The following is a 26,955-nucleotide window of genomic DNA, read 5'->3' on the forward strand; positions in this document are numbered from 1 at the left end:
TTTTCACCGGACAAGAAGGGAATGAAAAATTGTAATCTGTAAAGCAACTAGTAACTAAAGCTGTCAGACAAATGTAGTGGAGACAAAAGTACATGTTTAAGTATGTAAAATGGATATACTAAAGTAAAGTAGGCTACAAGTCACTTAAATTTATACTTAAGTACATTACATGAGCACATGTATGTCCACCAATGAGTAAAAGTACAATAAACACTGTAAAACACCACAAGTAAAAGTCCTGCATTGAAATTTTCAGTAAAAGTACAAAAGTAATAGCAAAAACAAGTACTTAAAGTATCAAAAGTAAAAGTACTCATTACGCAGCAGAATGGTTCCTGTCATTGTACACAGTGTGTGTATTAATAACTCTACTATAATCATACACATTTGAAGTATTTGTACGTTACTTGAGTCCTACCTGTTCTTGCCACTTTCTCCTTCTGCTCCTTTCAGAGGGAAATGTTGTTCTTACTACTTTATATTTGGGACTGAACAAACTCTGTGGAGGTGTCAATTTGGGCTCTGAGGAGGAGGAGGAGTAGGAGGAGGAGACGGGGGAGGCGCAAACTGCATCATCCGCCTGAAATCGAAAGTAATCTGAATGAGGAAATAAAAAGTCTCACTCGGGAGACATATTGTCCATCCGGCACCTGCACACTTCTGACTGGACTTGAAAACTTCCGCAGACGTTATTTATTTCTGTTTTAGCTGAAATTTTTGCTCCGTCATGTCAAAAACATCCACTCTGAAGATCAGCAGCGCGAGCGCACAAAAGGTGAGTAGGTCCGCGGCGGTGTTGCGTTCAGGTGCAGCAGGCTGCGCGCGGCGGCTAACTGCTGAAAGACTTAAACACGAACAGTTCGTGTGGATTCAGACAGGCTTCGTTAAGCACAAACGTGGTGGAAAAGAGAGCCGGTTCAGTCGGCTGAGAAACGGAAAGTCCCGTCCTGAGAGGAAAGCGAAAGTAAATGATAACATGAGTCAGCAGAAGGATCCTGCTCTCCTTCACCTTATCCCGTTTTCTGTTTCCCACAGGTGGAAATCTTCCGCCAGTCTCTGTATCACGAGGTTTGTTGCGCCACACGTTTATTTTTCTGTTGTTTTCATGATGTTAAATGACGCTTTTATTCAAAACAAGCAGCTTCAGCGTTGATCTCTGTGTGTTTTTACGCTTTTCAGGCGGAGAATTTGTTCTCCAACTACATCCCCCTGAAGATCGCACAGCTGGACGCTCTGCTCAGGGTCAGCAGCTTGAATTCATTGAACACACCAGCTGATTGACCTTTAACCCGTGGCCTCCTGTCCTCATTCTCCTCCTCCCGTCTGTGTTTTCAGGATGAAGGCTTCAGTGTCACGGACATGACCTCGCTCCGGGCTCCTCTGGACATCCCCATACCAGACCCCCCGTCCCCAGAGGACGAGGTGAGACCGGTTCCGTCCATCAGTCCTAACGCACCACCTCTTTAACAGGGAGTTTGCACAGAGCTGGGGGTGGGAGAGGGTTATTTGCTGACAAGTTTATTCTGTATAAAAAGGGAGGTGGGGCGGCATGCATGCTGGGGGTGGGGGGGGGTGGGGGGGCAATGGGGTTGAAATGCGTTCAGTTTGATGCCAACAGCAGCTGAGAAAAAGGAAAAAAACTGCACATGTAGAAGACGAGGTGGCCGAGTGGTTAAGGCGATGGACTGCTAATCCATTGTGCTCTGCACGCGTGGGTTCGAATCCCATCCTCGTCGCGGTTACATTATGTTTGACCTGTACAGTGCTCGGTCTCTGCTGCTGGTCTTTATTAGTGATTCAGCCCCTCCACGGGCCCGGCTCACCTGGACCACGGGGGAAACTGAATGACTGTCTGTTATTAATGGTCATAAATGGAAACATACATGTGACTCCCTGTGAACCAATCACCGACTTAGAAAGTCATATGAAGCACTAACAACACTAGATTCACAGCATGTTTAGTCTGTTGATGCAGATTTATACATCAGATTTCCACAGAGGATGAGTCAGGGTTTGGTTTTGGTCACCACACCCCAGGTTTTCACTGTTGATGCTGACCCTCTCAGTGGTCGCCACTGAGACTACACACCAACGACGAGGTGGCCGAGTGGTTAAGGCGATGGACTGCTAATCCATTGTGCTCTGCACGCGTGGGTTCGAATCCCATCCTCGTCGCAGTGGATTTACCTTTAATATGCCATGAGAACGTGTCGGGGATACAGGCAGTGCAGAGGGCCAACCATCCTATACTGTCTGCCCTGCTGTCGCTCCAACAGCACACACACCTCCCACAAGGCACAGCAGGACGAAGAGGCAGCGATTAGATTCACAGCATGTTAAGTCTTTTCATGTAATCAATGTCTTATCTCCTCCACTGAAGAGAGGAGCTGAAGATTTGTTGCCTACCTCCTGTGAACTCCTGCTGTCACCGTGACAAACACGTAGTCAGGTCCAAGTTTTCACTGTTGATGCCGACCCGCTCAGTGGTCGCCGGTACTGGTACTGCACACTGACGACGAGGTGGCCGAGTGGTTAAGGCGATGGACTGCTAATCCATTGTGCTCTGCACGCGTGGGTTCGAATCCCATCCTCGTCGCAGTGGATTTACCTTTAATATGCTGTGGTAACGTGTCAGTGATCTCAATGGGGGTACAAAGTTAGCTTTGACATATCAGCTAGCTCTAAATAATGGGAGTAGGTGGAGGTGAAGAGATGACAGGTTGGTACTGACGGTAGCTGCAGCTCCACAGCAGCTGGGAGAAGCTCACACCTGCAGCTTCTCTTTAAACAAGTGCTCTTATCCTTTGAGCTCGTTCCCCGGTGAGCTCCTGCTACCACAGTGATGGTCAGGTCCAGGCTTTTTCACTGTTGATGCTGAGACGCTGAGTGGTCGCCACGAGGACTACACACCAACGACGAGGTGGCCGAGTGGTTAAGGCGATGGACTGCTAATCCATTGTGCTCTGCACGCGTGGGTTCGAATCCCATCCTCGTCGCAGTGGACTTACCTTTAATATGCCATGAGAATGTGTCAGCCAGTCCCTGGTCCCGCAGGATGTGGCAGCTAGCTTTAAATGGGACAGCTTCCTTGGTGCTGCAGAGCCCAACCACCTGCTGCTGTCTGCCCTGCCCAGCATGTTAAGTCTTTTCATGTAATTAAGGTCTTATGTCCTCCGCCGAAGAGAGGAGCTAAAGATTTGTGGAGAGTGGGGATTCGATCCTGTTGCATACTTGTGGCCTCGTTCCCCTGTTAACTCCTGCTGTCACAGTGACAAATACAGCACACCAAGGACGAGGTGGCCGAGTGGTTAAGGCGATGGACTGCTAATCCATTGTGCTCTGCACGCGTGGGTTCGAATCCCATCCTCGTCGCAGTGGACTTACCTTTAATATGCCATGAGAATGTGTCAGTGAAGACAGCCAGTCCCTGGTCCTGCAGGATATGGCAGCTAGCTTCAAACGGGACAGCTTCCTTGGTGCTGCAGAGCCCAACCACCTGCTGCTGTCTGCCCTGCCCAGCATGTTAAGTCTTTTCATGTAATTAAGGTCTTATGTCCTCCGCCGAAGAGAGGAGCTAAAGATTTGTGGAGAGTGGGGATTCGATCCTGTTGCATACTTGTGGCCTCGTTCCCCTGTGAACTCCTGCTGTCACAGTGACAAACACTCAGTCAGGTCCAGGTTTTCACCGTTGATGCTGACACGCTGGGTCGTCGCCACTGAAACAGCACACCAAAGGACGAGGTGGCCGAGTGGTTAAGGCGATGGACTGCTAATCCATTGTGCTCTGCACGTCTGGGTTCGAATCCCATCCTCGTCGTGGTGGACTTACCTTTAATATGTCAGTCATACCCTATGAGGGTACAAAGCTGGCTTTAAATAATGGGAACGCTTCGTTGCAGTAGGTGGAAGTGAACAGATGGCAGGTTGGTACTGCAGGTAGCTGCAGCTCCACAGCAGCTGGGAGAAGCTCACGCCTGCAGGCTCTCTTTAAACGAGTGCTCTTTGAGCTTGATCTTGTTGAGTTTTTCTCTTTTGACGCTCAGTGGTCGCCACTGAGACCACACACCAACGACGAGGTGGCCGAGTGGTTAAGGCGATGGACTGCTAATCCATTGTGCTCTGCACGCGTGGGTTCGAATCCCATCCTCGTCGTGGTGCACTTACCTTTAAGAGAACGTGTCAGGGAAGACAGCCAGTCTGAGAGATGGCTTCCTCTTTAATAATCATCCCTTTGTGTCCACCTGATCCCACAGGAAATGGAGACGGATAAGAACGAAGAGGACGAGAAGAAAAAGAAGAAAGGTGAACTGTTTTCTTTTTTGAGACATCTGCACAAAACGTTTGTGACGGTAAAAATGCCTCATTTCTGCTCTTCGTCCTTCAGCTCCAAAATGTGGCTTCATCAAGGGCAATGAGAAGATCATGATGCTTCTGGAGAAGGTGAAACCAGAGATCGTGGCTCTGAGAGAGGCCATCATCACTGTAAGTGAATCACTTTGACTGCGAAGATGAATTTTGAGTCTGAAACACTGAATTAAGCTCCTGGACTCGACCTGGTTTAAACTCTTCTGTTGCTGCAGGCCTCCTGCTGGATTCAGCACCTCGTCCCAAAGATAGAAGACGGAAATGACTTCGGTGTTGCCATCCAGGTACGTTTTCCTGTTCATCCTGTTGGTGCATAGTGACACAGATTGGTTGAATTGTGCAAAGGTTTAATGACTTGTGAACTACTTTTTCACCACAGGAGAAGATCCTGGAGAGGATCAGCGCAGTGAGGACCAAAGTGGACAGTTTTCAGACCAACATCAATAAGTAGGTTTGAAATAAATGTTGCCTGTAAAGTTCCACCATTTTCCCTCCAGACACTCGCAGTTTACCAGCTAACAACAGAGTTAACAGCGATTTTATTATGAGTGCAGGATTTTTCAGAAACGATCCGTCTTCATCTTTTCCTGACTGCGACTTAAAGATCCTCTTCCTGTTGTATCATCCAGGTACTTCACGGAGAGGGGAGATGCTGTTGCAAAAGCTTCCAAAGAGACTCATGTGGTGAGTGTTCATGTCTGTTTATTGAAGGATAAATTTGATTTTCTATATTTTTCTCAGCGCCAACAAAATCCCACGAAAAGACCAAAACCAACTATGATGTGATTGTTGATTTGGTTGTTTTCATGGGATTTGTTGACAGCAAGAAAAATGTAGAATGACAGCAGACATATTCTTTAAAGCTTTGATAACAACTAGAAATAGCTGTAACTCAGTGTTCTCCACCTGCAGATGGACTACCGCTCGCTCGTCCACGAGAAGGACGAGGCCATCTACTCTGAGATCAGAGTGATTGTTCTCGACATTCGCGGCTTCTACGTAAGTCCGACTGATCCGAGTCAAACAGTTTTTAATCACCATTCTGACACTGAGGAAAACTAAAAACTCCCTGTTTGCTGTAGGCTGAGTTTTACGACATCATCAGCAAGAATCTGGAGAAGGTGACCAACCCGAAAGGAGAGGAGAAACCTTCCATGTACTGAAGAGGAGGGAGAGGAGGTGGAGCTGATTCTGCGAGCCTCTGGTGCTCCGTCAGTCAGCTCAGTCACTGCATGTTCATCTGAATCAGTTTTCAATTCTGCTTTTTCCTGTCAAACATAAACAACAACTGGATCCAGGATTTACCACTGCTGGCGTGTGATGACACTTTGGTTGCTTACCAACATTTGCACTAATTGGAAAAGGTCCAGTGTGAAGGATTTAGAGGGATCTACTGGCAGAAATGTATTATTACCTTAAAACTGCATAACAATGAGCTCTTTTCATCTCGAGAGGGAGCAGGTCCTCTTCCAGAGTCCACCATGTTTCTACAGTAGACCATTAAAGTATAAACCAAATGCTGGTGTGCAGTCGGTTGCAATCTGCAAACTCACCACTAGATGCCACTAAATCCTTCACAATGAATCTTTAAGTTGTAAAAGTGAGTAAAAAAAAATAAAGAAAAGCTTGTTTATTCAAACTTTCTCATTTATTTGTTAAAAAATGGTCTGATTCCTGACACACTTCTAATTTAAGTTTTCAAACAAATATTCAATTAGGAATCTTCTTACAAAAATATTTTCCCTCCAGATCAAGAAGGAACAATCCAAAAACGACAATAATGTAATAATCAACTCAGGAACACAACACAGGAAAAGGCTCGTATCCACAACACAAAACTGTGTCAGCTGTCAGTGACGACTCTCATACTTCAGGACCTTCTCCTCCAGGTATGAGCTGCAGAGAAGAAAAAACATGGATATAAAGACGCACCCGTGAGGCTGTGAAGTGCAATAAATGGACCAAATGCAGGATATTTACACACCATGGTGATGTTGTTGCCATTGAGGAGGATCTGGTCCAGTTTGGTTATCCTCCTTCCCTCTGGTGTGATTTCACTGAGACACAAATGAAAGAATGAACTAATTCCACACACAGGTTTACAGGTTTAAGTGTACTTAACCCAAAAACCTGAAGCTTACTTACAATTCTGTCACGTCCTCCAGGACCATATCTAAAACACAGAGTTAAGGACGAGATCTGGGACATTCAGAGCAAACAGGAAACACAAGAAAACGGGTTGTTCATGGATTTTAATCCGGAAAGGATACTGACGAAGTCATCGAAACCCAGCAGGGTGCCGACGATTTCTTTGTCGGTTTTCATGACGATGTGAATTCGGGAGCCGATACATTTGTCCACGAGCTCTAAAAGGTGGAAAACAAAGTGACGTTAGAGATGCTGTACTTTCCTATTGGCTCCTTTTTTGTACAATATTCAGTTTCTTAATTTGGACCTTTTGTTAAACAACCCTGTCTGTATTAAAGCTGATTTTAGTTTCTTTCTGGATAAATAATTTCAGACATTTTTCAAGCAAAAACTTTTGGTGAGCGCATCGTTTTTAAATAATTTCTCATATATGTCAGCAGACTTCATATCTTCGGGTTTTGGACTGTTGGACATAATGGGCGTTTTATTTCGCCATTTACTGGCATTTTATAGAGTAAATGAACCGAGCAAATCACTGATCAATGGTTAATCTTCAACTGGACCCCAAATAGTATATGTTTTAGTTTTTATTTCGTAAACGCTTGCAAACTTTTCAGTAAACCATAACCCACTGCTGCTACTGAATGTGCTTTATCAAATATGAATTTAAAGAATTCAATTATATATCACTTAAACAACTAAATAAGACGGTTAACTTTATATAATTATGGTCCTAACGCTGTTAGAAAAGACATTAGCTCGTAATGAGGTCCATCACGCGTATGTACCTGAAAGCATGATGCTAACGTTAACTAGCTAACAAAACATCACAAATATCTGAACTACCGTCTCAAGGTTTAACCACCGCACTCTGAGATTGAATACTAATCCGTTAATAGTTATCTAAAACTGTAACTCAAAATTACTTTGTATTTACAAACCGAGTGGAAGCAGCTGTGACGGATTTGTTGCCGGAGTAGCCGCCATGTTTAAGCAATGGACTCCGCGCGCAGTCAGAAGCAATCGACAGAACGTCAGAAGCCAGGCTAAAGCAATCGATCGACCAACTGGAGCCGCAAAGATCAGATTGTGGTGTGCATTTTAGCGTTTATCAGAAAGCTACGGCGTAAATACATTAACAAACTGAACAGAAGACGTAACTGAAGAGACAAAACAGACATGGAAAGCAACATTTAATTGAGTTATTCTAGCTATTTCCACATGATGGCGCTGGTTGTGCTGCAAAATCATGACGTAATTTTTTTTTTTTTTTACTGTAACAAAGAGAATAGAGACAAGGTCAAGATACTCTCCACCACAGATTCTGTAGGCTGCCAGGTTCAGTGGTCTCAGTTAGATGTTTCCATTTTATAACACTTTTCACATAAAATAAATAAATACATAAAAAATAAACTACCATCAGTTGTAAAAATTGGGGCCTTGCCATTGCCTAAGATAAAGTAACACTTTATTAAGCATAGGGGAACTTAGGGACAAGTACTATCAGGTCCGATTGATTTCTCCTGTATATTCAATCAATTTCATGCACTTTGACCTGAGCAGTTGCTGTTTGCTGTCTCTTATTCTCTCCTGGACACTAACAGTCAATGTTAAAATTACATGGAGATGCCGGGGATTGAACCCGGGGCCTCATACATGCAAAGCATGCGCTCTACCACTGAGCTACATCCCCTGACCTGCATCGGATCATGCGTGTTATCATGAATAATATCGATGTAAGGTATCACACGCGTTTGTTTTGTTACGTATTTTTTTATTGAGCCTACAACTATCTATTTATAATCTCTGGCTTTATCTCTTGTACATTCAGTTTAGTTGTATACACACACACACACACACACACACACACACACACACACACACACACACACAGTTTTGTTGACAAACAAACAAACAAACAAACAAACAAACAAACAAATAAAATGGTATATTTGCACATTTGAATAAAAACAAATGAAAATAAATGATTCCTTGTATTTTACACCATCTGTCGTACTTGTTTCCACCAGATCATTTTAGAAATATGCCTCACAAAGCTTTGAGAAGCTCAGTCACCCTGTGCACGTCTTGATGACGAAGGCGGAAGTGCGCCGCAGTGAACCCTCTCGCGCGGTCCCTCCTCTGGCGCAGCGGGACGAAGCGGAAGAGAAATCATCTCCGCTGTGTTGCTGCTGCGCTCGTGCCTGTCTGTCCGCAGCGGACGGTATCGATTCAGGGGGAAAAATCGCCGTTGTTTGCTGTGTTTACATCCGACCCCCTAGTTAAAACCAGCGTAGGACTGCCAGAAAACCAGGGGGGATGGATTCTCACGGCAGAGACGAGCTAAAGGGACCAGTGCTGCATATCGTGGTGGTTGGATTTCACCACAAAAAGGGCTGTCAGGTATGTGAACCTCTGCTTCATGCTAGCGGAGCTAACTGCTAGCTAGCCCTTCCTAATGAACTGTTAAAAAAGGACCATTTCCACCCCATTCCCGCTTGGTTTGCCTTCGTACTGCCACCCAGCTGACTGACAGTGTCTGTCCTTTTTAACCGGGGCTCTGACAGCGCACAGATGACCCTGCAGGGACCATAATAATCACTCCCTGGCTGAGATGCACTGAAGAGAGTTTGTATTAACATCAGCTGTTGGCTCTGGGCTCTCAGGGTTATATAACATGTGCTCTGCTGCCGACTTGGACATCTTCTCAGTTCAGTTCATTGAACACTGTTTATTCCAGCCCTCAGCTCGCCTTTCGTGCTCCTGGACGCAGCATTTGTCTTTGCATTGCGCAGCATTTGCCTCTGTTATTAATTTGTCTGACTCATTAAGTACCCGGATGTCAACAATGTGAGGCTGTTTTTGGACTCTTGGTGCTTTAATGCACTATTTAATCAGAGTTCAACTGTGTGTTTTGGTGTCCTGGGATGTTGGTTTTATATTGTAGACAGTTTAAGAAAAACAGTGTAATAGTGCAGTAATATCTCAACAGTTGTTTTCTAACTAGTTAATTGAGAAAATAAGATGATTAGATTATTAAAATAGCCTTTAGTTGCAGCCCTTGTCTAATGTTGGCTGACTTGGCTGTAATGTGTTTTCTTCATGCAGTAATTTGTTCTGTGGTCTCATCACAGCAGAGATCTCAGTCTCATTGAGGCTTCCTGAACGTGTCGTTGAACAAACCTGATAACGCCCGGCCTGCTCAGCATGTGACCTCCTAAAACAAAGATGGAATCCTGCCACTCTTCCTCACACGTCGTGCACGTCGCTTTCATTTCAAAGATTTATTGAGAGACATTCAGAGAGAGTGTTTCATCTTGTTAATCATCTTGCCACACCTTGTACTTATCTCCTGACTCCAGTTGAAAACCACAATACGAACTAATTAGCATTTCTGCCTCATTCTGATGCTGTGATTAGAGCTGGGTGTCATTTAAAGATTTGTTCCATTCAGCTTTATTCACCCCTTTGAAGACAGTTGTGTGCAGCAACTCGTCGCCCACATGAACACAAATACACTTCGTATAGCAGCTGAGCAACAGCTCTGCCCAAATAAAGCAGAAAAATAGTGTGCAAATCCTGAAGAATCAGTGAAGAAAGGCTTGTTCTGAAGTCTAAAATCTGCTGTCACGTCACAGCGGTGCCTCCAGGCGGGACTGACCTGACTAATGCTGATGTCCCTTTGCACTGGTTTTCTGCACAAAGCCTCGGTTCAGTGTCTTTTTGCTCAAACTGAACAGAAACTCATCTCAGGCAGATCTCACATGTTGGTTCGGTGTTTCTGTGAAGAGTCACAGACATGTTGGTCTTCCTGCAGCGTTTCACACCTGCTAATTAGCGAAAGTTCACCGTAAGAGCCTTTAATGCGTCGTCTAATTATCTGCTCCTCTTCTTTAAAATTCATTAGATTTATGGGCCGGGCTGGCGGCCATAACGTCAACACTGTGCCTTCTTGTTGTCGCTGCTCTCCATCTGTCTCTGCTGCTAAAAGATGGAGGGCCGGTCTCTCTGTGGCCTGTTTAACTCGACTCAGTGGTTCTGCAAGCAGCTGCTGCTCCAGGCGAACGATGAAAAAAAAAACAAAACATCTTTTCTTTTAAAATGAGGCTGACAAAGCAGGCGGTGTGCACTGTTAGCTTCAGGCTGCTGCTTCTGGAGGTGGAGGTTATCTGATAGGGGTCAGCAGTCTCCTGCTGGGTATCAGATTGGGTTCCTGGCTCTTTAATCCGTCTTCTCTTACAGTCTGAATGCCTCCCTGGACCCCCCCCCCCCCGCCTCCTTTTTATTCACCTGCCTCCCATCTGTTTCTCTGGCAGGAAGCTTATTGAAGCGACGTGGGCATGTTTTTATCAAAGCGTCACTTCTCCAGAGTCAGTAGCAGCACGTCGGCCTGCAGGAGTTTATCCTCAAAGAGTGAATCATTGTTTCTGTGTGTGTGTGTGTGTGTGTGTGTGTGTGTGTGTGTGTGTGTGTGTGTGTGTGTGTGTGGGTGGTGTTCAGGACCTGCAGGTTTCAGGTCAATCTGGTCAGAGGCTCTTACCTGCTGACTTTAACGATCCTCAGACTTTTACTTCAGTGCCACCATGAGGTTGAATCTTAAGTAAATCAGCCTCAGATCTACTTTGTATTTAGAGCTGATTAGCAAACGTTAGCATGCTAACACATCAAACTAAGATGGTTAACACAGTAAACAAACCTGCCAAACATCAGCATGTTATCAAGGTGCCTGTGAGCACATTAGCACATACTGGAGATTAAACATCCAGCCCCACAGAGCTGTTAGCATGTAGCTCGAAAGTTTCTGACTTTGTGTCGTCGTCCATCAGGTGGAATTCTCCTACCCGCCGCTGATGCCAGATGAGGGTCACGACAGCAACCTGCTGCCAGAGGAGTGGAAGTACCTCCCCTTCCTGGCTCTTCCTGACGGGGCGCACAACTACCAGGAAGGTACGACACCACGTGTGCTTTAAGAGTGAATGAATGAACGCTGCGAAGGGCTTTTTTGCTCTTTCCTGACATGTTATGGAACATGCAATGAATTGATTAATTGAGAAAATGATTGGTAGATTAACTGATAATGAAACTGGTGATTGGTTGCCTCTTTATGATGAAGAGCTCTGTTAAACTCTGGTGTCTTTTGAAGAGAATATCGGCTTTTTGCCTGAGAAACATGCAGATAGCACAGCGTTTGTTTTGCCCTGATTATTGTCTGCAGGTGTCCTCGAAGGCCTCATTCACAACGACTTGAGCTCTGCTTTTGTTGACATTGTTCATGCAAGTGCACATTCCTGTTTGATGACTTTTTATTTTGGACGCCGCGTTTGTTTGTTCACTTTGCAGTCGATCTGACAAAAGATGAAATATTTGTTGTAAAAGCTGGGTGAAGTCAGTGATTCAGTTCAGTAATCTGCTTCTCAAACTGGACTTTCTGGATCGTCACGGTACCTTAAACAACATCCGTGCCTGCACTGAGCCTGTGAGGCAAAACCCGGGACTCACTGTTTAGCAGGTGCACAGTAAAAATTGTAATTGCTTAGTGCGTCTGAAAGGTTTTATGCTTCTATTTGGGGTAGAAATCCGACTTTGAGTCCATTATTGAGTTGTTAAAGATGGAAAATCGAGTCAGAAGGTGCTTTGAATGGATGAAACTGTGACTAAGTTTGTACTTTCGGTCTGTTGCTGCTGTAAAAGCAGGTGTCACAGTGGTTTCTGGGCTGTACAGAGAAAGCTGGACTCTGCTGTCTCTGCAGCGACAGGACGCTCACTGTCCTCTTGGCAAACCGTCCTTGTGTTGTGGTTGCCGTCATGTGACAGTCCTGTGGTTCACCGCCGCTGCTCATCCTGTCCTGCGAAAGCAAACAGCAGGAACTGAGTCAGAGTTCACGTCCAGACTTTCAGCTAAAACTACCCATCGAGGCCGTTACTGCACCGACGTTACAGGACGGGAGGGTTTCTGTCAGCGGGGCTTCCTGTCTGACAGCTCAGTGTTTGTCTAAGGAGAGAAAAATTAAGGTTTTCATGATGCAGAAAGAAGCACAAGAGCTGAAGATTTCTGCATCAGCCTCAAAATCAGCACCTCAGGGTCCCTCATGCAGGCTTCTGTGCCCTTCTCTCATCTGTAAATGTAGAAAAGTCTTAGAGAGCGACGTGAAACCATCCCTGCTGTGTGTTTTGTAATGGTGTGCTGCTCCGGTGTGTCTTGCAGACTGTTAGCTGATTAAAAAAACAGCACTCCCTCTGCACTGCGGCTCGTAAAAACGGCTGATATGACTGGGGTAAAGAGGAATAACCTTATTCTGCTCCAGCGCTGCAGGAGTATTACTAAAGATTAACAGAGTCGCCATGTGAGTGCACACACCTCTGTCGTTTTACCTGCTGTCGGCGGAGATGAAGCTGGACCAAAGCTCTTCATTCTCATATGAATTATAAGCAGGCTTTAAATATGTAGAGTTCACTCAGGGAACACTTACAAAATAAGTACAAGATATATGAGAAGCATTTAGTTTCTTGCTTCCAGCAGAGCACACGTCTTCCTGGTTGAACAGTCCTGCATCAGACGACGAATATCTTTATTTCAGCTTGGTCTCACAGAGGTGACGCCTGTTTTTCTGACAAACTGCAGCCGTGGCCTCGGTCCAGAGGCCCCGTCGCCGCCCTGCCCGGACCCCCCTGACCCGTCTGTGGCTAATCTCTGACGTCCACAGTCTGACCTCTGAGACCCATAACCGCGTTATAAAACGCTCTTCATCACCCGGAGGGAAGGCCGATCGCTGTGGCGCGTCCTTCGCTGAGCTTCAGGCAGTCTGTGGTTTTAACTTTGATCAGTGAATTTGGACATTTTCCAAATGAAAGCAGGTTTCACATTGATGCTTGAGCAGCAGTAGCTAAAGCAGTTGGACAACATTAAGTAAAAAGTACTGTGTTTCCCTCTGAGGTGTGATGGTCGAAGTAGAAAGAGGCGTGAAGAAAAAGGACTGAGTGAAGTACAAGTACGTCAAAACGTGTACTTGCGTAGATGCACTCAGTTATTTTCCTGCAGTGGTTGCAGTTGATGATGTGAACATGCAGAACATCTCTGCTTGATGTCTGTGATGCTTCAGGTGTAAAGATAACCTGCTGGTCGACAGCTGGGGATGAAAATCTGTCATTTCGTCCAGTTGGTCCAGTTTGGCAGCTGACAGGCTGCGGCGCTGGAGGCTCTCTGTGCTGTGGAGTAATCAGTGATCACTCTCTCCTCAGCTGTGGTGTCTTTGAGCTGAATTCTCTCCTCCTCTCTCGTATAACCGTCCTCCCTCTGAGCTTCTGGTCTTCCCATCAGGCGCAGCAGCTGGAGTTTATTCTGCAGCCTGAAATCCTGCAGAGCGAAGCTGAGCTGTGCTCACTCGTGGTGGAGCTTATCTCACCGGCTGCCGGATAGTAAACTGCATCCTGCCCATCTTCTAAGATGCTTCTGTCGTATGAAAGAAAACGTGATGCTGTGTATTAATACTGCATGTTTTACAGACACTGTGTACTTTCATCTGCCGCCGCTGAGCGGAGACATGAAGTGCGTCTACGGCGTTTCCTGTTATCGCCAAATAGAAGCAAAGGTCAGTCATTTATGTTTTTAATTATGGAGCCACAGAGCCTTGATTTCATCATGTAGCTCAATAAATGACTGTGCTGGGAGATTTGCACTACATGGCCAAAAGTCTGTGGACACTGGTGGTGAAAGTAGTACTAAAAGTAGCAGTCATTCACATCAAAATATGCAAACAAAAGTAAAAGTACTCGTTATGCAGAATGGCCCACGTAATTGTATTGTGCTTTAACTAACGTTCAGGTGTCCACATACTTTTGGCCACATCGTGTACTCGCACAAAGTGACGCTGCTCTCTTCTTCATGTGCGTTCTTGATTTGATTGGAGAAAAACAGGAAATGCTCTGACATCGTTCTGTTTCTATCTGAGGTGACGTCAGCGTGGTGTGTTCAGGAGCTCGGCCGCGGAGCGATGAGTCACCGTGTCTGCTCTGTGGTCTTATATAAACACATAAATAACCTGATGTTTCTGATCCCTCCTCAGGCCCTAAAGGTCAGACAGGCTGACGTCACGAGGGAGACGGTTCAGAAGAGCGTCTGCGTCCTCAGCCGAGTGGTGGGTCAGCCGTTACCTTATTATAAGACCATAGAAGAAGAGTTAAGAACTAATGACTTCAGTCTGTGGGTCGGGAAACGTTGTGTTTTCATGTTGTTGGCTGCAGTGGAGCTACTTTTACTCTTTTTATACCATTGGATGATTTAAGTCATGTATAACAGTGTGTTTTATCTTATCAGCTCATTGCAGGCTTTTAAAACTTTCATGTGCAAAGTAACCAAAGGTACTTAACAAATGTAGTGGAGTAAAAAGTGCAGTATTACCCTCTGAAACGCAGTGCAGTGAAGTGTAAAGTAGCGTAAAATGAAAGGCGATCCTGAAAGAAGCTGGTGTTGTCGGAGGAGACGCGATGGAGCTGCTGCTGACGGTGTCTCTGCTCTGACCTCCAGCCTCTCTACGGCCTGCTTCAAGCCAAGCTGCAGCTCATCACGCACGCCTACTTCGAGGAGAAGGACTTCTCGCAGATCTCCATCTTAAAGGTGAGAATGCGGAACTGTTAGCGTTTTAGCTTCGCTGCCGTCGGCTCCGCTCACCTCCTGCTTCCTCCTCCGACGCTGCAGGAGCTGTACGACCACATGAACGGCTCTCTGAGGGGCTCGGCTCTGGAGGGATCGCAGGTTTATCTCGGTGGGTTAAACTTTCGTTGCATGTGTAGTATTATCAGTATTATCAGGATTTTTTTTGCAAAGGGCTGCAAATATGTGTCATTTTCTTTGGTAAAATACGAGTTCATGTGTTCTTCTTATATCGCGTAAATCCTCACTTCCTTGTGTTTTGCAACACGCCTCTGCTGTCTGTAAAGGAGTAAACTGACTCTGTTTTCTCCCCTCAGGGTTATCACCGAGAGATTTGATTCTGCACTTTAGACACAAGGTAGAAGACCAGAGATCGAACAGTGATGTTGATGCCGGTCGTGTGAAAGTCGTCTGAAATCATTCTTTTCATTTCACCCTCACAGGTTCTCATCCTCTTCAAGCTCATCCTGCTGGAGAAGAAGGTACAAACGTTACAAACATGTCTTTGCTCCAATCGAGCAGCTCAGAGCTTTTGAACAGTGACGCTGACGCTGTTGCTTCTTCTGTTTGCAGGTCCTGTTCTACGTGTCTCCTGTCAACAGGCTGGTCGGAGCTCTGATGACAGTTTTATCACTGTTTCCAGGTCAGTGTCTCCAAAAAAAGACAAAGATCAATCAATAATCTTATTTCTTCTTAAAACATCTCAACATCTCACTTTAAGGTCAGGAAATGTAGAAACGTCAAACAGGAAGCCAGCAGACGGTGAAAGGAAACGTGGATCAGAGGTGATGTGTTACGTGATTCGTTTGATGTGATCTGATCCGTGCAGGTATGATGGAGCACGGCCTGGTGGACTCGTCCCACTACAGGCCCAAGAGCAGCGTGTCGGAGGACCTGAGTCTGGTGGAGAGCGTCTCCGGAGCCGAGGAGTTCGTCTCCGTGTCCGTCACCGACATCGCCAACACGGCGCTGGAGGGGGAGGAGACCGCCCAGCCCGCCGCAGACTCTCTGTCCTCTGGGAACAGCACGGAGGGGGACAGCCACCTCCTCAAACCCCCGTCACGCACCTCCCCGGAGTCCTCCGAGAGCGACTGGGAGACTCTGGACCCCAGCGTGTTGGAAGAAAGCGGTCCTAAAGAGGCAGCCGAGGGGAAGGAGACGGGGTCGGAGCTCCCGGACGCCTTCGACTCCAACCCGGGGACGCCCATCACCGTGCAGCCGCAAGCTGTCAGCGGCCAGGGAGGCGTCAGCCAGGGTCTGGTGTCGGGTCTGGAGGAGGACCAGTACGGCCTGCCGCTCCCCATCTTCACGAAGGTAACTCCCACTGAGACTGTCTGGATCCAGCATGCTAAGCTACACGAGCTAACACCAGTTAGCCAGTTTATTAATGATCAGTGAAGTTAGTATCAGCTCTGATTTAACCCTCAAACAGCTTCTCCTTTGTCCTCGGTGTGTTTGTCCACCTGGTGACCTTTGCCCTCTCTTGCCAGGGTTACCTGTGTCTGCCCTACATGGCCCTGCAGCAGCACCACCTCCTGTCAGACGTGACGGTGCGCGGCTTCGTAGCCGGTGCGACCAACATCCTGTTCCGCCAGCAGAGGCACCTCAGCGACGCCATCATTGATGTGAGTCTGACCGTATCTGATGGGAAGGTTTAGACGCTGCGAGCTTAACGTTAAATACTGAACACGCGTTTCGTGCTGCAGGTGGACGAAGCCAGCATCCAGATCCAGGACCCGGAGCTCCGCAAGATCCTGAGCCTGACCACGGCAGACCTGCGCTTCGCCGACTACCTGGTCAAACACGTGACGGAGAACCGAGACGACGTCTTCCTGGACGGGACGGGCTGGGAGGGCGGAGACGAGTGGATCAGAGCCCAGTTCACCCTCTACATCCACTCCTTACTGTCCTCTGCGCTCCAGCAGGGTGAGAAGACGTTCATCCTGTCACTCTCACTTCTTCATTAAGGGGTTATTTTACTTACCCTTTAATTTCAGTTTAATCCAGAGCATCTGCAGGCTGTCAGAGAGTCTTTTAAATACACGTGACCTAAATTCAAGCATCGTTTTAAGTACAGTCTCATTAAGCTTTAGCTCATAATGACGTTCGCTGTTGATAATTTAATTCTCAAGCTGCTTCAGTTTGAATCTTATCTGTTCTCTGAGATAATCTGAGCAGAAGAAGAAAAAAAGAAGCTCCCGCAAACTCTTCTTCTTCATTCACATGTAACGTTATCTTCGCCGCGATCGTAAATCCAGACGCTGCTCGTCACCTTCGCTGACTCCTCCCTTCTCTTCCCCATCAGATAACGACAGGCTGCTGGCCGATTACGGCACGCCGTTTGTCGCCGCCTGGAAGATCACCCACAACTACCGGGTGTGGTACAGCAACAAGCACCCCGCCATGGCCGCCATCACCCCAGGGTAGGTGGACGCTGACCGCCTAAAGACTGCAGACCTGAAAGATTTTCATCTCAGAATATTCTGCTTCAGTCCGTGTTTGTTGGTGTTCAGCCTCCCAAAAACAGCTTTTCACTGCGCTCATCAACCTGTTTGCTCTCCATCTTTCCACACACGAAGCGATTAACGAGGCTGTGGGGCATCAACGAGCCAGAGGGCGTGATTATTATTTCATCATTACTTTACGCCTTTGTTGGATTAGCCCGCTGCCTGCGCGTGTTTACGATGATGAAACCGACGAGTTTCATTCACGAAGGAGAGTTTAATAAACAAACATCTCATTTAATCCCGTGAATCACTTCATTCAACGTTCAGTCCAGCCCTCACTGTCGCAGGTTTTCCATATGAGCCACCTCTGGCTGTCGTAGAGTTCAGTGTTCGCACGCTTTGGATGAACCTGAGTTTGTATTCCTGTGCTTCAGTAAAGTTTGACAGTTAAAACAGTGTTTGATCATCAACTTCCTGCGCGCTCGCTGGAGAAAAGCACCAACAAACAGACATTTAAACTGTGCATCAGATAAATAGATTTTTCACTGCATCACCACTACATGATGTCTCTGTGGTTGACTTGTGTTCTGTGTGTTAATGATCTGTTTCCTCTGTTGTAGACACCCGTTCATGGGCCAGTACAGTGTTGCTGATGTGAAACTACGACTCTCACAGTGAGTTTTCCTTCATCTCCTGCTTTGATGGAAATCTGTGCTCCGACACACTTTCACAGCTTAAAACAGAGCATTAAAAACCAAACCCTGAAAAACATGAAGAGCTCACACGCTGTGACGCTGTGACTCATTTATTTTTTTGTCTCAAAGTTCATTGGATCAGGTGATTCGCTGTGTTTAAAGGCGTGCACGTCGCTGCCCCCCAGTGGTGACAAGACGCCAGTGAGCATGAAAGTGCAGAGAGGACTGACTGAAAGTGCAGCAGTGAAACAAATTGTGGCTTTTATTTTAATTCAGTGTCCCGCTCCTTTAAAAATACACTGTAAAAAGTTAGTGTCAAACCTCTAAATTAGTGTTAAATCCAGTTTAATTCAGTCATTTAAGAACATTTTGCTCAACTCTCAGCTACTCAGCGTTTTGCTGTCCAACAAACACCTGACTGTGCTTTTACTTTGAAGAGCCTCAGAGTGTGCGGATGTGCTTTCCTAAATTTGCCCATTAAAAAACTTTTCTGCAACCCTTAAATATCTGTTAAAAGCATTAATCTGAGAGCAAGAATTCAGCTGTTTAAGAGCACAAATTAGCTTTTATCCTCCTCACGACTTCCTGAACAACTAATTTCAAACTAAAAGACAAAACACTTGCTCTTGAAAGTCTGCATTCATCAGTAAGAAAAGCAGTGAATATGGTGGGTGGGCGGGCGGGGGGGCAGTGAGGGGCTCATTTCGGCTTAAGTCATTAATTATGAGCGAGCTTCATTCTCAAAAACAGAGCTGGAGACTCCTTCAGCTTCGGCTCCGGTTTCATACCAGGAGAGTGTGGATGAAAGGCGACTCCGTCCACAGCTGGAGCGCCGCTTCTCCTGTTACACGTCTCTCTCACACACACACACACACACACACACACACACACACACACACACACACACACACACACACACACACACACAGCCCTTACTTAGCCTTACACTGAGGCCGGGCAGGATCTGCTTGGCTGTGATACTCGGAGCTCTCACTTTACCGTCGGGTGTTTGGTGACATGGTCGCTGTGAACGTTGTCGTAAATCCTCAGTAAACAAACTTGCAGAATAAACTAACTGTGGAGGAACTTCGGGCTGCGTTCAGTTCAGCTCGTCTGTACGACGTTAAGACCAGAAATGAAGAAATTCTGAGAGGAAACGTAACCATGAAAAGCCAGAACGTATGGCAGGTGTTACAAGAAATGAAGGAAACGAAGGAAGAATTATTAGTTTATGCACTTTTTTGTCATAAATTTCATTATCATTGATTATTATCATAATCACAGCCTAATTTAAATGTTAATTGCAGCTATAGCATCACCTCCAAACACTGCAAACAACGTCCCACAGGTTTTCTGTGCCGAAAAAACTCACTTTTGTTCATTATTATGCACTAACAGTTGTCTTTAATTTGGAAACACACAGACTGTAATTAATGAATGAGACACGCACCTGTAATCCAGCCTTGACTTCGATCCTGCACCTGTCAGATCTCAGATGATGGAGGGATGAGATTCTTGGTCTTATGAGAGGATTTGAAAGGTGGGAGCACGTTGGGTCGGTGCGTTCGTGGGCCGGCGGGGGTTTAAAGGGTCACGCCGGCCGCCGCTGCGCTGTAAAACTCTGGATATATCAGGCGTGGTGGTGCTGAGAGGTGATGTGGGGCTGCAGGCAGGAAGCTTGGCCTTCAGCCACCTGAGGAATAAACGCGTCTCATTTCCTGCCTCAGCTTTGTGTCAGCTGCTCTGGAAAAGTGTGTGTGTGTGTGTGTGTGTGTGTGTGTGTGTGTGTGTGTGTGTGTTTTCCTATGCGTGTTCCCTCAGCGGAGGCGTGAGAGCATGGCGGCAGATAAACAGCTCCGTCTCCACTGCGATCTTCAGCATTGGAGACGAGTGTTTATGGACTGTCAGGAGCTTGGAGCGTCGCGGGCTAACACCGCTAAAGGATGCTCGGATCCTGCCTTTGTTGCATTGCTGCATATTAGCGCCACCTGTTGATCCGTGGAGGAGTGGCAGGAATGTGCGGTACAACAAGGCTTTCTTTTAACCTTCACAGCTCAGTCTGACGGCTCTGCTCTGTAGACTTTGGTGCCGTTTACACACCGTAAAGCACAGAAAACCAACAGATCTGGTTTGCGGTGCAGCTCAGAGAACAGCCCGACCGACGCTGGATGTTTGAAGCCGATATATATTTGGGGCTTTAAAAAGAATTGTGTGAACATAAACCTGCATCCCTTCATTACTCCTCAGTTTTTTAGATTGTGAGACGTTGAAAAGTTGCTCTTTGGTGGGCCTGTTTACGATGCTTTGGGGTTTTTTCCTTCCTCTCCATCAGTTCTGGGACCCCACAGTGTCGCCTTCCTGCAACCTGAGGCTGGACGATGGGGGGGAAACTGGGGTTAGTGGGACAGACTGGTTTGATGTGCTGGTGGAGAAATCAAAAGAGGAAGGCTGAGTCCATCCACTGCTCTCAGCTCATCAGTCTTTGTCCCTCTGCTGCTGCCCTGCCACCTCCCCTCTATTTATACTCCCCCGGAAAAAATAAAAACTAGGCCCTACGCATGACTTCCTTGTGAATGTGCTGTGTTGCATGTGTATTATGGAAGCACTCGGGGGCGGGTGGGGGGGGCGAACACAGCCGACCCTTTTCATGTGTCATCAGTGTTGGACAAAGAGCAGCCGGTGGCAGAGATGTTCTCAGAAAACAGAGTCATGTGACGAGCTGCAGGGCTGCAGGGGGACTCCGGCTGTTAGAGGATCTTTCTTCATTGTCGGCGAAGCGCACGGCGCTGCATAAGGAGCTGTTTATCTGGGTCAGCCGGCGAGATGGAGAGTCCGCCGGGCTCAGGGGAGACGCTGCTCTCCTCCCCGCTGCCTTGAGATTGTTGGGTGGCATCTGAAAAAGGTTTAAATATGATCATTTCACCACAGTGTTTCCATTATTCCGCCCACGTTTCCCCTCAACAGCTTCAACGGGATTAATTTTTTCCATGCTGGAGTGTCTCACGCTCACTGTGCACGGAGCAAAGCGTGATTCTAGACGTGTTTTGCATTGTTTTGTGCACATGTAGTTTACATGTGTGGAAGCTTTAAGACCTATTCTGGAGCCTTTTAACCATATATGTTGAATAAGACCAGTAAAATCATAATGAATAAATGATTCACGGTATAAAAACACAACACAAGTACAAAACTGTACCTAAATAATATGGAAGCTTTATGGACGAGTTTGCATCATAGTTGGTAAATCAGCGTTTTTTTACCCATCAAACCGTAATATATACACACGTTTTACAGGCTTACTGATGCAAACACATGATAAAACTGCAGATTTAGTTGAGTTGATTCCTGTGTTTAAATACCTGTGAAGCAGTGAAGGAGTTTGGTTCAACTGTTCAGTAGCTTTTTACATTAAAAGTATTATAAATAAGAAATATTCTATGAATAATTCTGTGTGTTTAAAGGTACTTTAAATGAAATTTTTGACCACCGTTGGCGCTATAGAGTAATGTTTTTTTTAGCGTGTGAGTGTAGTTTGATGCAGAATCATATCAAAGGGGCCTGCTGGTGGCCTGCGGGCCGCGCTTTGAGAACCCCTGGTCTAAACTGACGCGCTAAGCCTCCCAGCCCTGCCGGGAATGCACAACAGCCGGTCTCTTACTTTGAAAATAAAGACAAAAGGAAGTTGGCACAGCGAGGGCAGATTCCTGGTGGACGTGCGGCCATGGAGCTGCTGGATTATCGATCCTAGCAACAAGCGCCTAGCAACCGCAGCCTGTTTGGCGGATCCGCTCAGCGTCCCGTGAGCGACGGCCGCGGGACGTCCGTCTGAGGCGGCCGGTCGAGGTGGCGGTTCACGCTCGGCCGGCTCGCTGTGCACAGAGCGGTGTCATGTTGATGCTGCGGTCACATAAACACTGTGTCTGTCTGCTGTGTGTGGGACTGACACACACACACACACACACACACACACACGTCTCACTTTCTCTTTGGTTTTCGGTTTCATGCACGGACTTGACGTGCTGGAGGTCTCCTCACATCAACGCTGCTTCGCCTTTAGATTGTCTTGAATGCAGCTCTTCAGTGAATTCATTAGTTTTCTTTTAAAACGTCTTTTCTGCTTTCAGTTTTATGTTTTGTCTTGTTGTATTTGTTAAAAAATACTCTAAATAAATGTTTAATACAAATACTACAACTACACCTGCTACTAATAGAAATAATAGTCACATAATGCAAAATCCAGCTGTGGGAATGCGTCGGCCACCACTCGCGCTCTTAAAAATGGTGGATTTACGTGCATTGTAAGCCAAAAAGAGCAGCAAGCTGATCCCAGAGCAGTGAGACTGACAGCAGTAAATGTCTCCGTCCTAAAGGAATAGTTCAACATTTTGAGAAAAGCCCTAATTTTCTTACTTGAAGAGGGTTGGAGGAGAAGATGAGCACCATTCTCAGGACTGGAGTCAAGAGGCAGTTAGCCTAGCTTAGCATAAAGACTGGAAGCAGAGGGAAACGGTCAGCCTGTCCACCATGTAGATGACACATTTTAAAGCACACTAATGTCTGGATTTTAGCGTTAAAGGTCCCATTAAATACCTCCTGAATGTGATTGGCTGCGATCATCACCTGCAGCTGCTGCTCTGCTGTTACATAATCTAACAGGCCGGCGCAACATTTAGGAACACCACTTTGGTGTCGTTTGTTTCCTGGAAAGGAGGAAGAATTCCTACAATGTCCCACCAGAGACGGGGAGGTGAGGGGACGAGTGCACTCAGGGCTTCTGAACCTTTTGGCTTTGTTTTTTTGCAGCTCGGTGCAGAACAGCGAGAGAGGGAAGAAGATCGGGAACGCCATGATCACCACCAGCCGCAGCATGGTCCAGACGGGGAAGGTCGTGGGTAAGAACGCTCGGGAAGTTTTTCAAAATAAGACTTCCTGGTTGTCTTCAGTCACAGATTTCCCATCATGATCTCATCTAGAACTCATGGTTCATTATTTTTTTCTACGCGTGAAAAATGCTCCAAAACACAAGCAAATCCTCAAATTTGAGAAGCAGAAACCAGCAAATGTTTGGTGTTTCTGGTTGTACGATGACTTAGATGATGAAGTCCATTAACTGTCAGTCACTTGATTGAGTAATTGTTCACCTCTGCTCTCAGGTCAGTCGGTGGGCGGAGCGTTGACCAGCGCCAAGTCGGCCATGTCCTCCTGGTTCTCCACGCTGGCCCAGCCCGCAGCTGCAAACACCCCGCCAGCTTGTCCAGAGCCCGCCGCGGAGGTCAAACCCTGAAACCAAACCTACCGGTCCTCATCCTCAAGGAGTTTTAAGTCTGAACCATAAAACACGGGACGCCGCTCTGGACGGGAAGGCAGCGCTGCCGTAAGACTAACTGTACAGCCCATATCCACTGTGAGGCGCAGGCTGCCGGCGCCACCAATCAAAACCCAGAAATGTCCGCCGGCTGCGTCCTGTCTGAGCACCTGTTGTCACTGCTGCAGTTTGCATTGCTGGATGCTTTCCTGTGAGACCCTGAAGACGCTGTCGTCGGGTTTGCGGTGTTCACTCTTTGCTGCGTATTTCCAGAGTTTCTCTATATAGCCAATTATTTTACTGAGAAATGGTGTAAAGAAAAGTGTCACAGCATGATCTGTGGCACTTTGAAGATTTTAAAAGCTCTGATTTTAAATGCGTCCGGCTCATGTTTGGTGAGGCCTCTGCAGTAACACTGGGGTTATCATGGTAGCAGCATCAGGCCCTCGGTTAGACTTAACTGTTTGAAAATACACATTTACATTATTGATCAATTATTTTTAAGATTATTTAGTCTAAGAAGCGTCAGAAAGTAGTGACAAATGTCTCTCAGTTTCCCATCAGTGTAGCATGACCCAGTGGAGCCGATGGAAACTGACAAAATGTGGTAATCAGATAAGTCAAAAATCTAATCAATAAATGAAATGTCGTGTAAACAGATGTAGATATGTTCACTTTTAACCTTCAGTCAGTTGGATGAAAATAAAGCAAAAACTTTTACTTTTTCTTTGTAACAGCAGCTAAAGTGTTTTGGCTAATGCTAACAAAATTAGCATGCTAAATGCTACTTAGAAGAGTTAAATTTCTTTGACATTATGAGATAAAGAAATACAAAATCATTCACATTCACAAAAAATCAAGGATGAAACAATAAAGCTTGTTAATGTCATGAAGACAGACTGTAGGATCTGTACTGTTAGCAAGCTAGCTTTGTTAGCATTAGCTTGCGGGCTAAAATGCTATTGCTACTATTACAAGAGTGATACTTTCAAAGTGTGCAGTACAGTTTATGGATAATTATCATTAATGGCACTGGCTGCTTAGTTTTATCAGAGCAGTTAGCTTCAGGGAGGCAGCTAGCGTTAGCTGAAACAGCTAATTGTGTTTAGCTAACAGTGTTTTCAGTTAAGCTAGCTAGCCACAAAGAGGAAAATAAGAAATGTTGGCAGGAAAGATAAAGAATTGATTAAATAATGTGCCAACAGTAAAATTAGTTAAGTTTGAATTGGTTTTATCTACTGTTTGCTGGTAAAGGAAAGAAAATTAAAAGCTTTTTGCTGCTTTTTTTTTTATCTGGAAAGGTCTTAACGTAAAAGCCTAAAGCTTTCCTTGTTTATTTAGAAGATTTAACCAACAGTACTATTTATTGATGCGTTCAGTTATATTTTTGACTTCTCTGATAACCTTTTAGTATCTGTTTCTGGGCTCCAGACGTCTTCAAAATACTTATTTTGTCCAACCAACCGTCCAAAACTCCTAAAATATTGAAATTGCTACAACTACAACTTATTATAGACCACAGCATAATTACTGAATTTGAATGGTGTTACTACAAGAACCACAGTGTTATTACTCTAATCCTTGTGTACCTGATGCCTGATGTAATGATAACCCCCCTCCCCGATGAAGGAACCTGAACCCCGCCGGGCGATGTTAACCCAGGCCTTTTCCAACTTTGCTGTCAGAATATACAGTATATATTGGGAGAAGTATATTTAGTGAATCTGAAGGTAGTTTAAAGTCAGATATCTTATTTATTTGTCGTGTATAAACTTGTAATCTCATGAATATCCATGTTTTGTCATGACAACACTGGAACAAGTCCGAATCTGTGGGCCACTGTGTGTGTTTGCACAAAGCAGCCATAATATTCTATTTATGTGACTGTTTATCTGGTGTAACTGTACTTTTGAGGTGCTGACAGGATCGTTTCCCTCCACGCTACAAATATTCCACAACAGTTGGATTAAACGTGGTCCGCTGAGCATGCTGTCCAGTCCAGTTTTACAGCTGTAAGCAGCGTCATCCTTCTGTCTTTTAAATATTTTTTGTTCTTCATACGTTTAAACCTTCTTCGGCCGTCGTCTCATTACTGGAATTTCCTTTGATTTCTGGATGAAGTGTGAAAATACCAGCTGTTAAAAGCTGCTCCTTGTTTCTTTTTTTATCCTCTGATGATATATTTTCATTTTGTATTTAAAAGATATGAATGTATTGTGAACTAAAACTCACAGAATATTTTCTTGACAGATGCTTTTAATGTATTTGAGAAGAAAGTGATACTATACTATATTGCTGTATTAAAAAATAATGAAAATGTGCTGCAGTTTTGTATTTTTAGTCTGTGCGGGAACAATTTTCTGGGTTTGTGTCTTGTTGAATGTAGGTCAGCCAAACAAACTGGTGGCCAGCATGTGTGTGTGTGTGTGTGGAGGGGTTGTTGTTGTGGTGGGAGCACGTGGCCGGACAAGAACGCACCCATGTGTTGTCCAAAAACAATTCGGCGGCAGCATCACAGAGAGGCATGAACCCGGAGACCTCAGGCCGCGGCCGGCAGGAATCCACAGCCGGTGATGGTGAGCGACGGCCAGTACGACAGCTTTCATTCATTCATTCATTCACATCCTGAGCTGCAACACAAACAAATCCCAGAATGTGACAGGATGACAGCTTCTTACGTCTGCAGAGTTTGAGAGTCTGGTGAAGGAAAAAGACAACTTACTTACCATCAATAAGCAACAACACAGAGCCAATATGTTAATAACGTGCATGCTAATTATCAACTAGTTGATGGTCTTCTCTGTTGCCCAAAACAGGCCAAAAACTATTAATTATTTCCATTGATAACTTTGTTGTTGACACAATGCCAACTCACCACAGATTAAAATATTTACACATAATAAACTTTGTCCAGTAATAAGTTATTAATATGAATTCTGCAGCCTGAAAATGAATCAGTAATCATCTCTTAATTGATCATTTTAGAGCTGCAGATGTTCAAGCCATGCAGGTAAATTTGGATTCAGGAGATTTTTGTAAAGCTCAACAGTCACTGCGGTTGCTTCATTGCTGCCAATATGACGATTTTTCCAACACCTTACTTTAAATAAATATTTAAATATTAGCATGTTTTTCTAGAAAAGGCCAACAGATGGAAATTAGCTGTGGGCAAACTCTGCTGCAATGACTTTTCACTGGATTCCTGCAAAAATAAACAATAAAAGTAACACAAAAAAACCCTTTTTATTTAATAAAAGAAGCCAAACTCCTGAAACTCTACTGTCCAAATAAACATTTGCATTTTTTCTTTTAAAGCAAACTCTTTGCACACAGTTTAAAAACCAA

At 45.5% G+C, this 26,955-nt stretch overlaps 3 protein-coding genes and 8 non-coding genes across 11 annotated transcripts; 9 read left to right on the top strand and 2 right to left on the bottom strand.

Moving 5' to 3' along the window:
* Positions 1–578: 578 nt before the first annotated feature.
* On the top strand, positions 579–6,001 carry psme2 (proteasome activator subunit 2). Its single transcript, XM_076721607.1, has 11 exons — positions 579–775; positions 1,036–1,068; positions 1,180–1,242; positions 1,336–1,422; positions 4,254–4,302; positions 4,385–4,482; positions 4,581–4,649; positions 4,745–4,812; positions 4,995–5,049; positions 5,278–5,364; positions 5,448–6,001. Exons 1-11 carry the CDS (start codon positions 728–730, stop codon positions 5,526–5,528), a joined length of 738 nt encoding a protein of 245 aa, XP_076577722.1. The 5' UTR covers positions 579–727; the 3' UTR covers positions 5,529–6,001.
* On the top strand, positions 1,655–1,736 carry trnas-gcu (transfer RNA serine (anticodon GCU)). The gene has a single exon. It is a non-coding gene; the product is annotated as a tRNA-Ser (tRNA).
* Positions 2,094–2,175, top strand: trnas-gcu (transfer RNA serine (anticodon GCU)). The gene has a single exon. It is a non-coding gene; the product is annotated as a tRNA-Ser (tRNA).
* On the top strand, positions 2,515–2,596 carry trnas-gcu (transfer RNA serine (anticodon GCU)). The gene has a single exon. It is a non-coding gene; the product is annotated as a tRNA-Ser (tRNA).
* trnas-gcu (transfer RNA serine (anticodon GCU)) lies at positions 2,915–2,996 on the top strand. The gene has a single exon. It is a non-coding gene; the product is annotated as a tRNA-Ser (tRNA).
* On the top strand, positions 3,291–3,372 carry trnas-gcu (transfer RNA serine (anticodon GCU)). Its single transcript has one exon. It is a non-coding gene; the product is annotated as a tRNA-Ser (tRNA).
* On the top strand, positions 3,736–3,817 carry trnas-gcu (transfer RNA serine (anticodon GCU)). Its single transcript has one exon. It is a non-coding gene; the product is annotated as a tRNA-Ser (tRNA).
* trnas-gcu (transfer RNA serine (anticodon GCU)) lies at positions 4,071–4,152 on the top strand. Its single transcript has one exon. It is a non-coding gene; the product is annotated as a tRNA-Ser (tRNA).
* Positions 6,001–7,736, bottom strand: lsm5 (LSM5 homolog, U6 small nuclear RNA and mRNA degradation associated). Its single transcript, XM_076721608.1, has 5 exons — positions 7,455–7,736; positions 6,636–6,731; positions 6,511–6,538; positions 6,350–6,422; positions 6,001–6,261 (listed from the first exon to the last, which is right to left on the bottom strand). The coding sequence occupies exons 1-5, from the start codon at positions 7,498–7,500 to the stop codon at positions 6,229–6,231; spliced, it is 276 nt and encodes a 91-aa protein (XP_076577723.1). The 5' UTR covers positions 7,501–7,736; the 3' UTR covers positions 6,001–6,228.
* A 398-nt stretch (positions 7,737–8,134) lies between these two features.
* Positions 8,135–8,206, bottom strand: trnaa-ugc (transfer RNA alanine (anticodon UGC)). The gene has a single exon. It is a non-coding gene; the product is annotated as a tRNA-Ala (tRNA).
* A 452-nt stretch (positions 8,207–8,658) lies between these two features.
* On the top strand, positions 8,659–25,931 carry avl9 (AVL9 homolog (S. cerevisiase)). The gene is made up of 16 exons (XM_076761523.1): positions 8,659–8,916; positions 11,340–11,460; positions 14,017–14,102; positions 14,577–14,648; positions 15,038–15,127; positions 15,209–15,275; positions 15,481–15,521; positions 15,607–15,645; positions 15,737–15,806; positions 15,993–16,477; positions 16,654–16,788; positions 16,870–17,089; positions 17,469–17,586; positions 18,231–18,284; positions 23,109–23,197; positions 23,459–25,931. Exons 1-16 carry the CDS (start codon positions 8,833–8,835, stop codon positions 23,587–23,589), a joined length of 1,902 nt encoding a protein of 633 aa, XP_076617638.1. The 5' UTR covers positions 8,659–8,832; the 3' UTR covers positions 23,590–25,931.
* Positions 25,932–26,955: the final 1,024 nt, after the last annotated feature.

The sequence above is a fragment of the Chaetodon auriga genome, chromosome 21 (assembly GCF_051107435.1).
Source record: "Chaetodon auriga isolate fChaAug3 chromosome 21, fChaAug3.hap1, whole genome shotgun sequence".
Lineage (NCBI taxonomy): Eukaryota > Metazoa > Chordata > Actinopteri > Chaetodontiformes > Chaetodontidae > Chaetodon > Chaetodon auriga.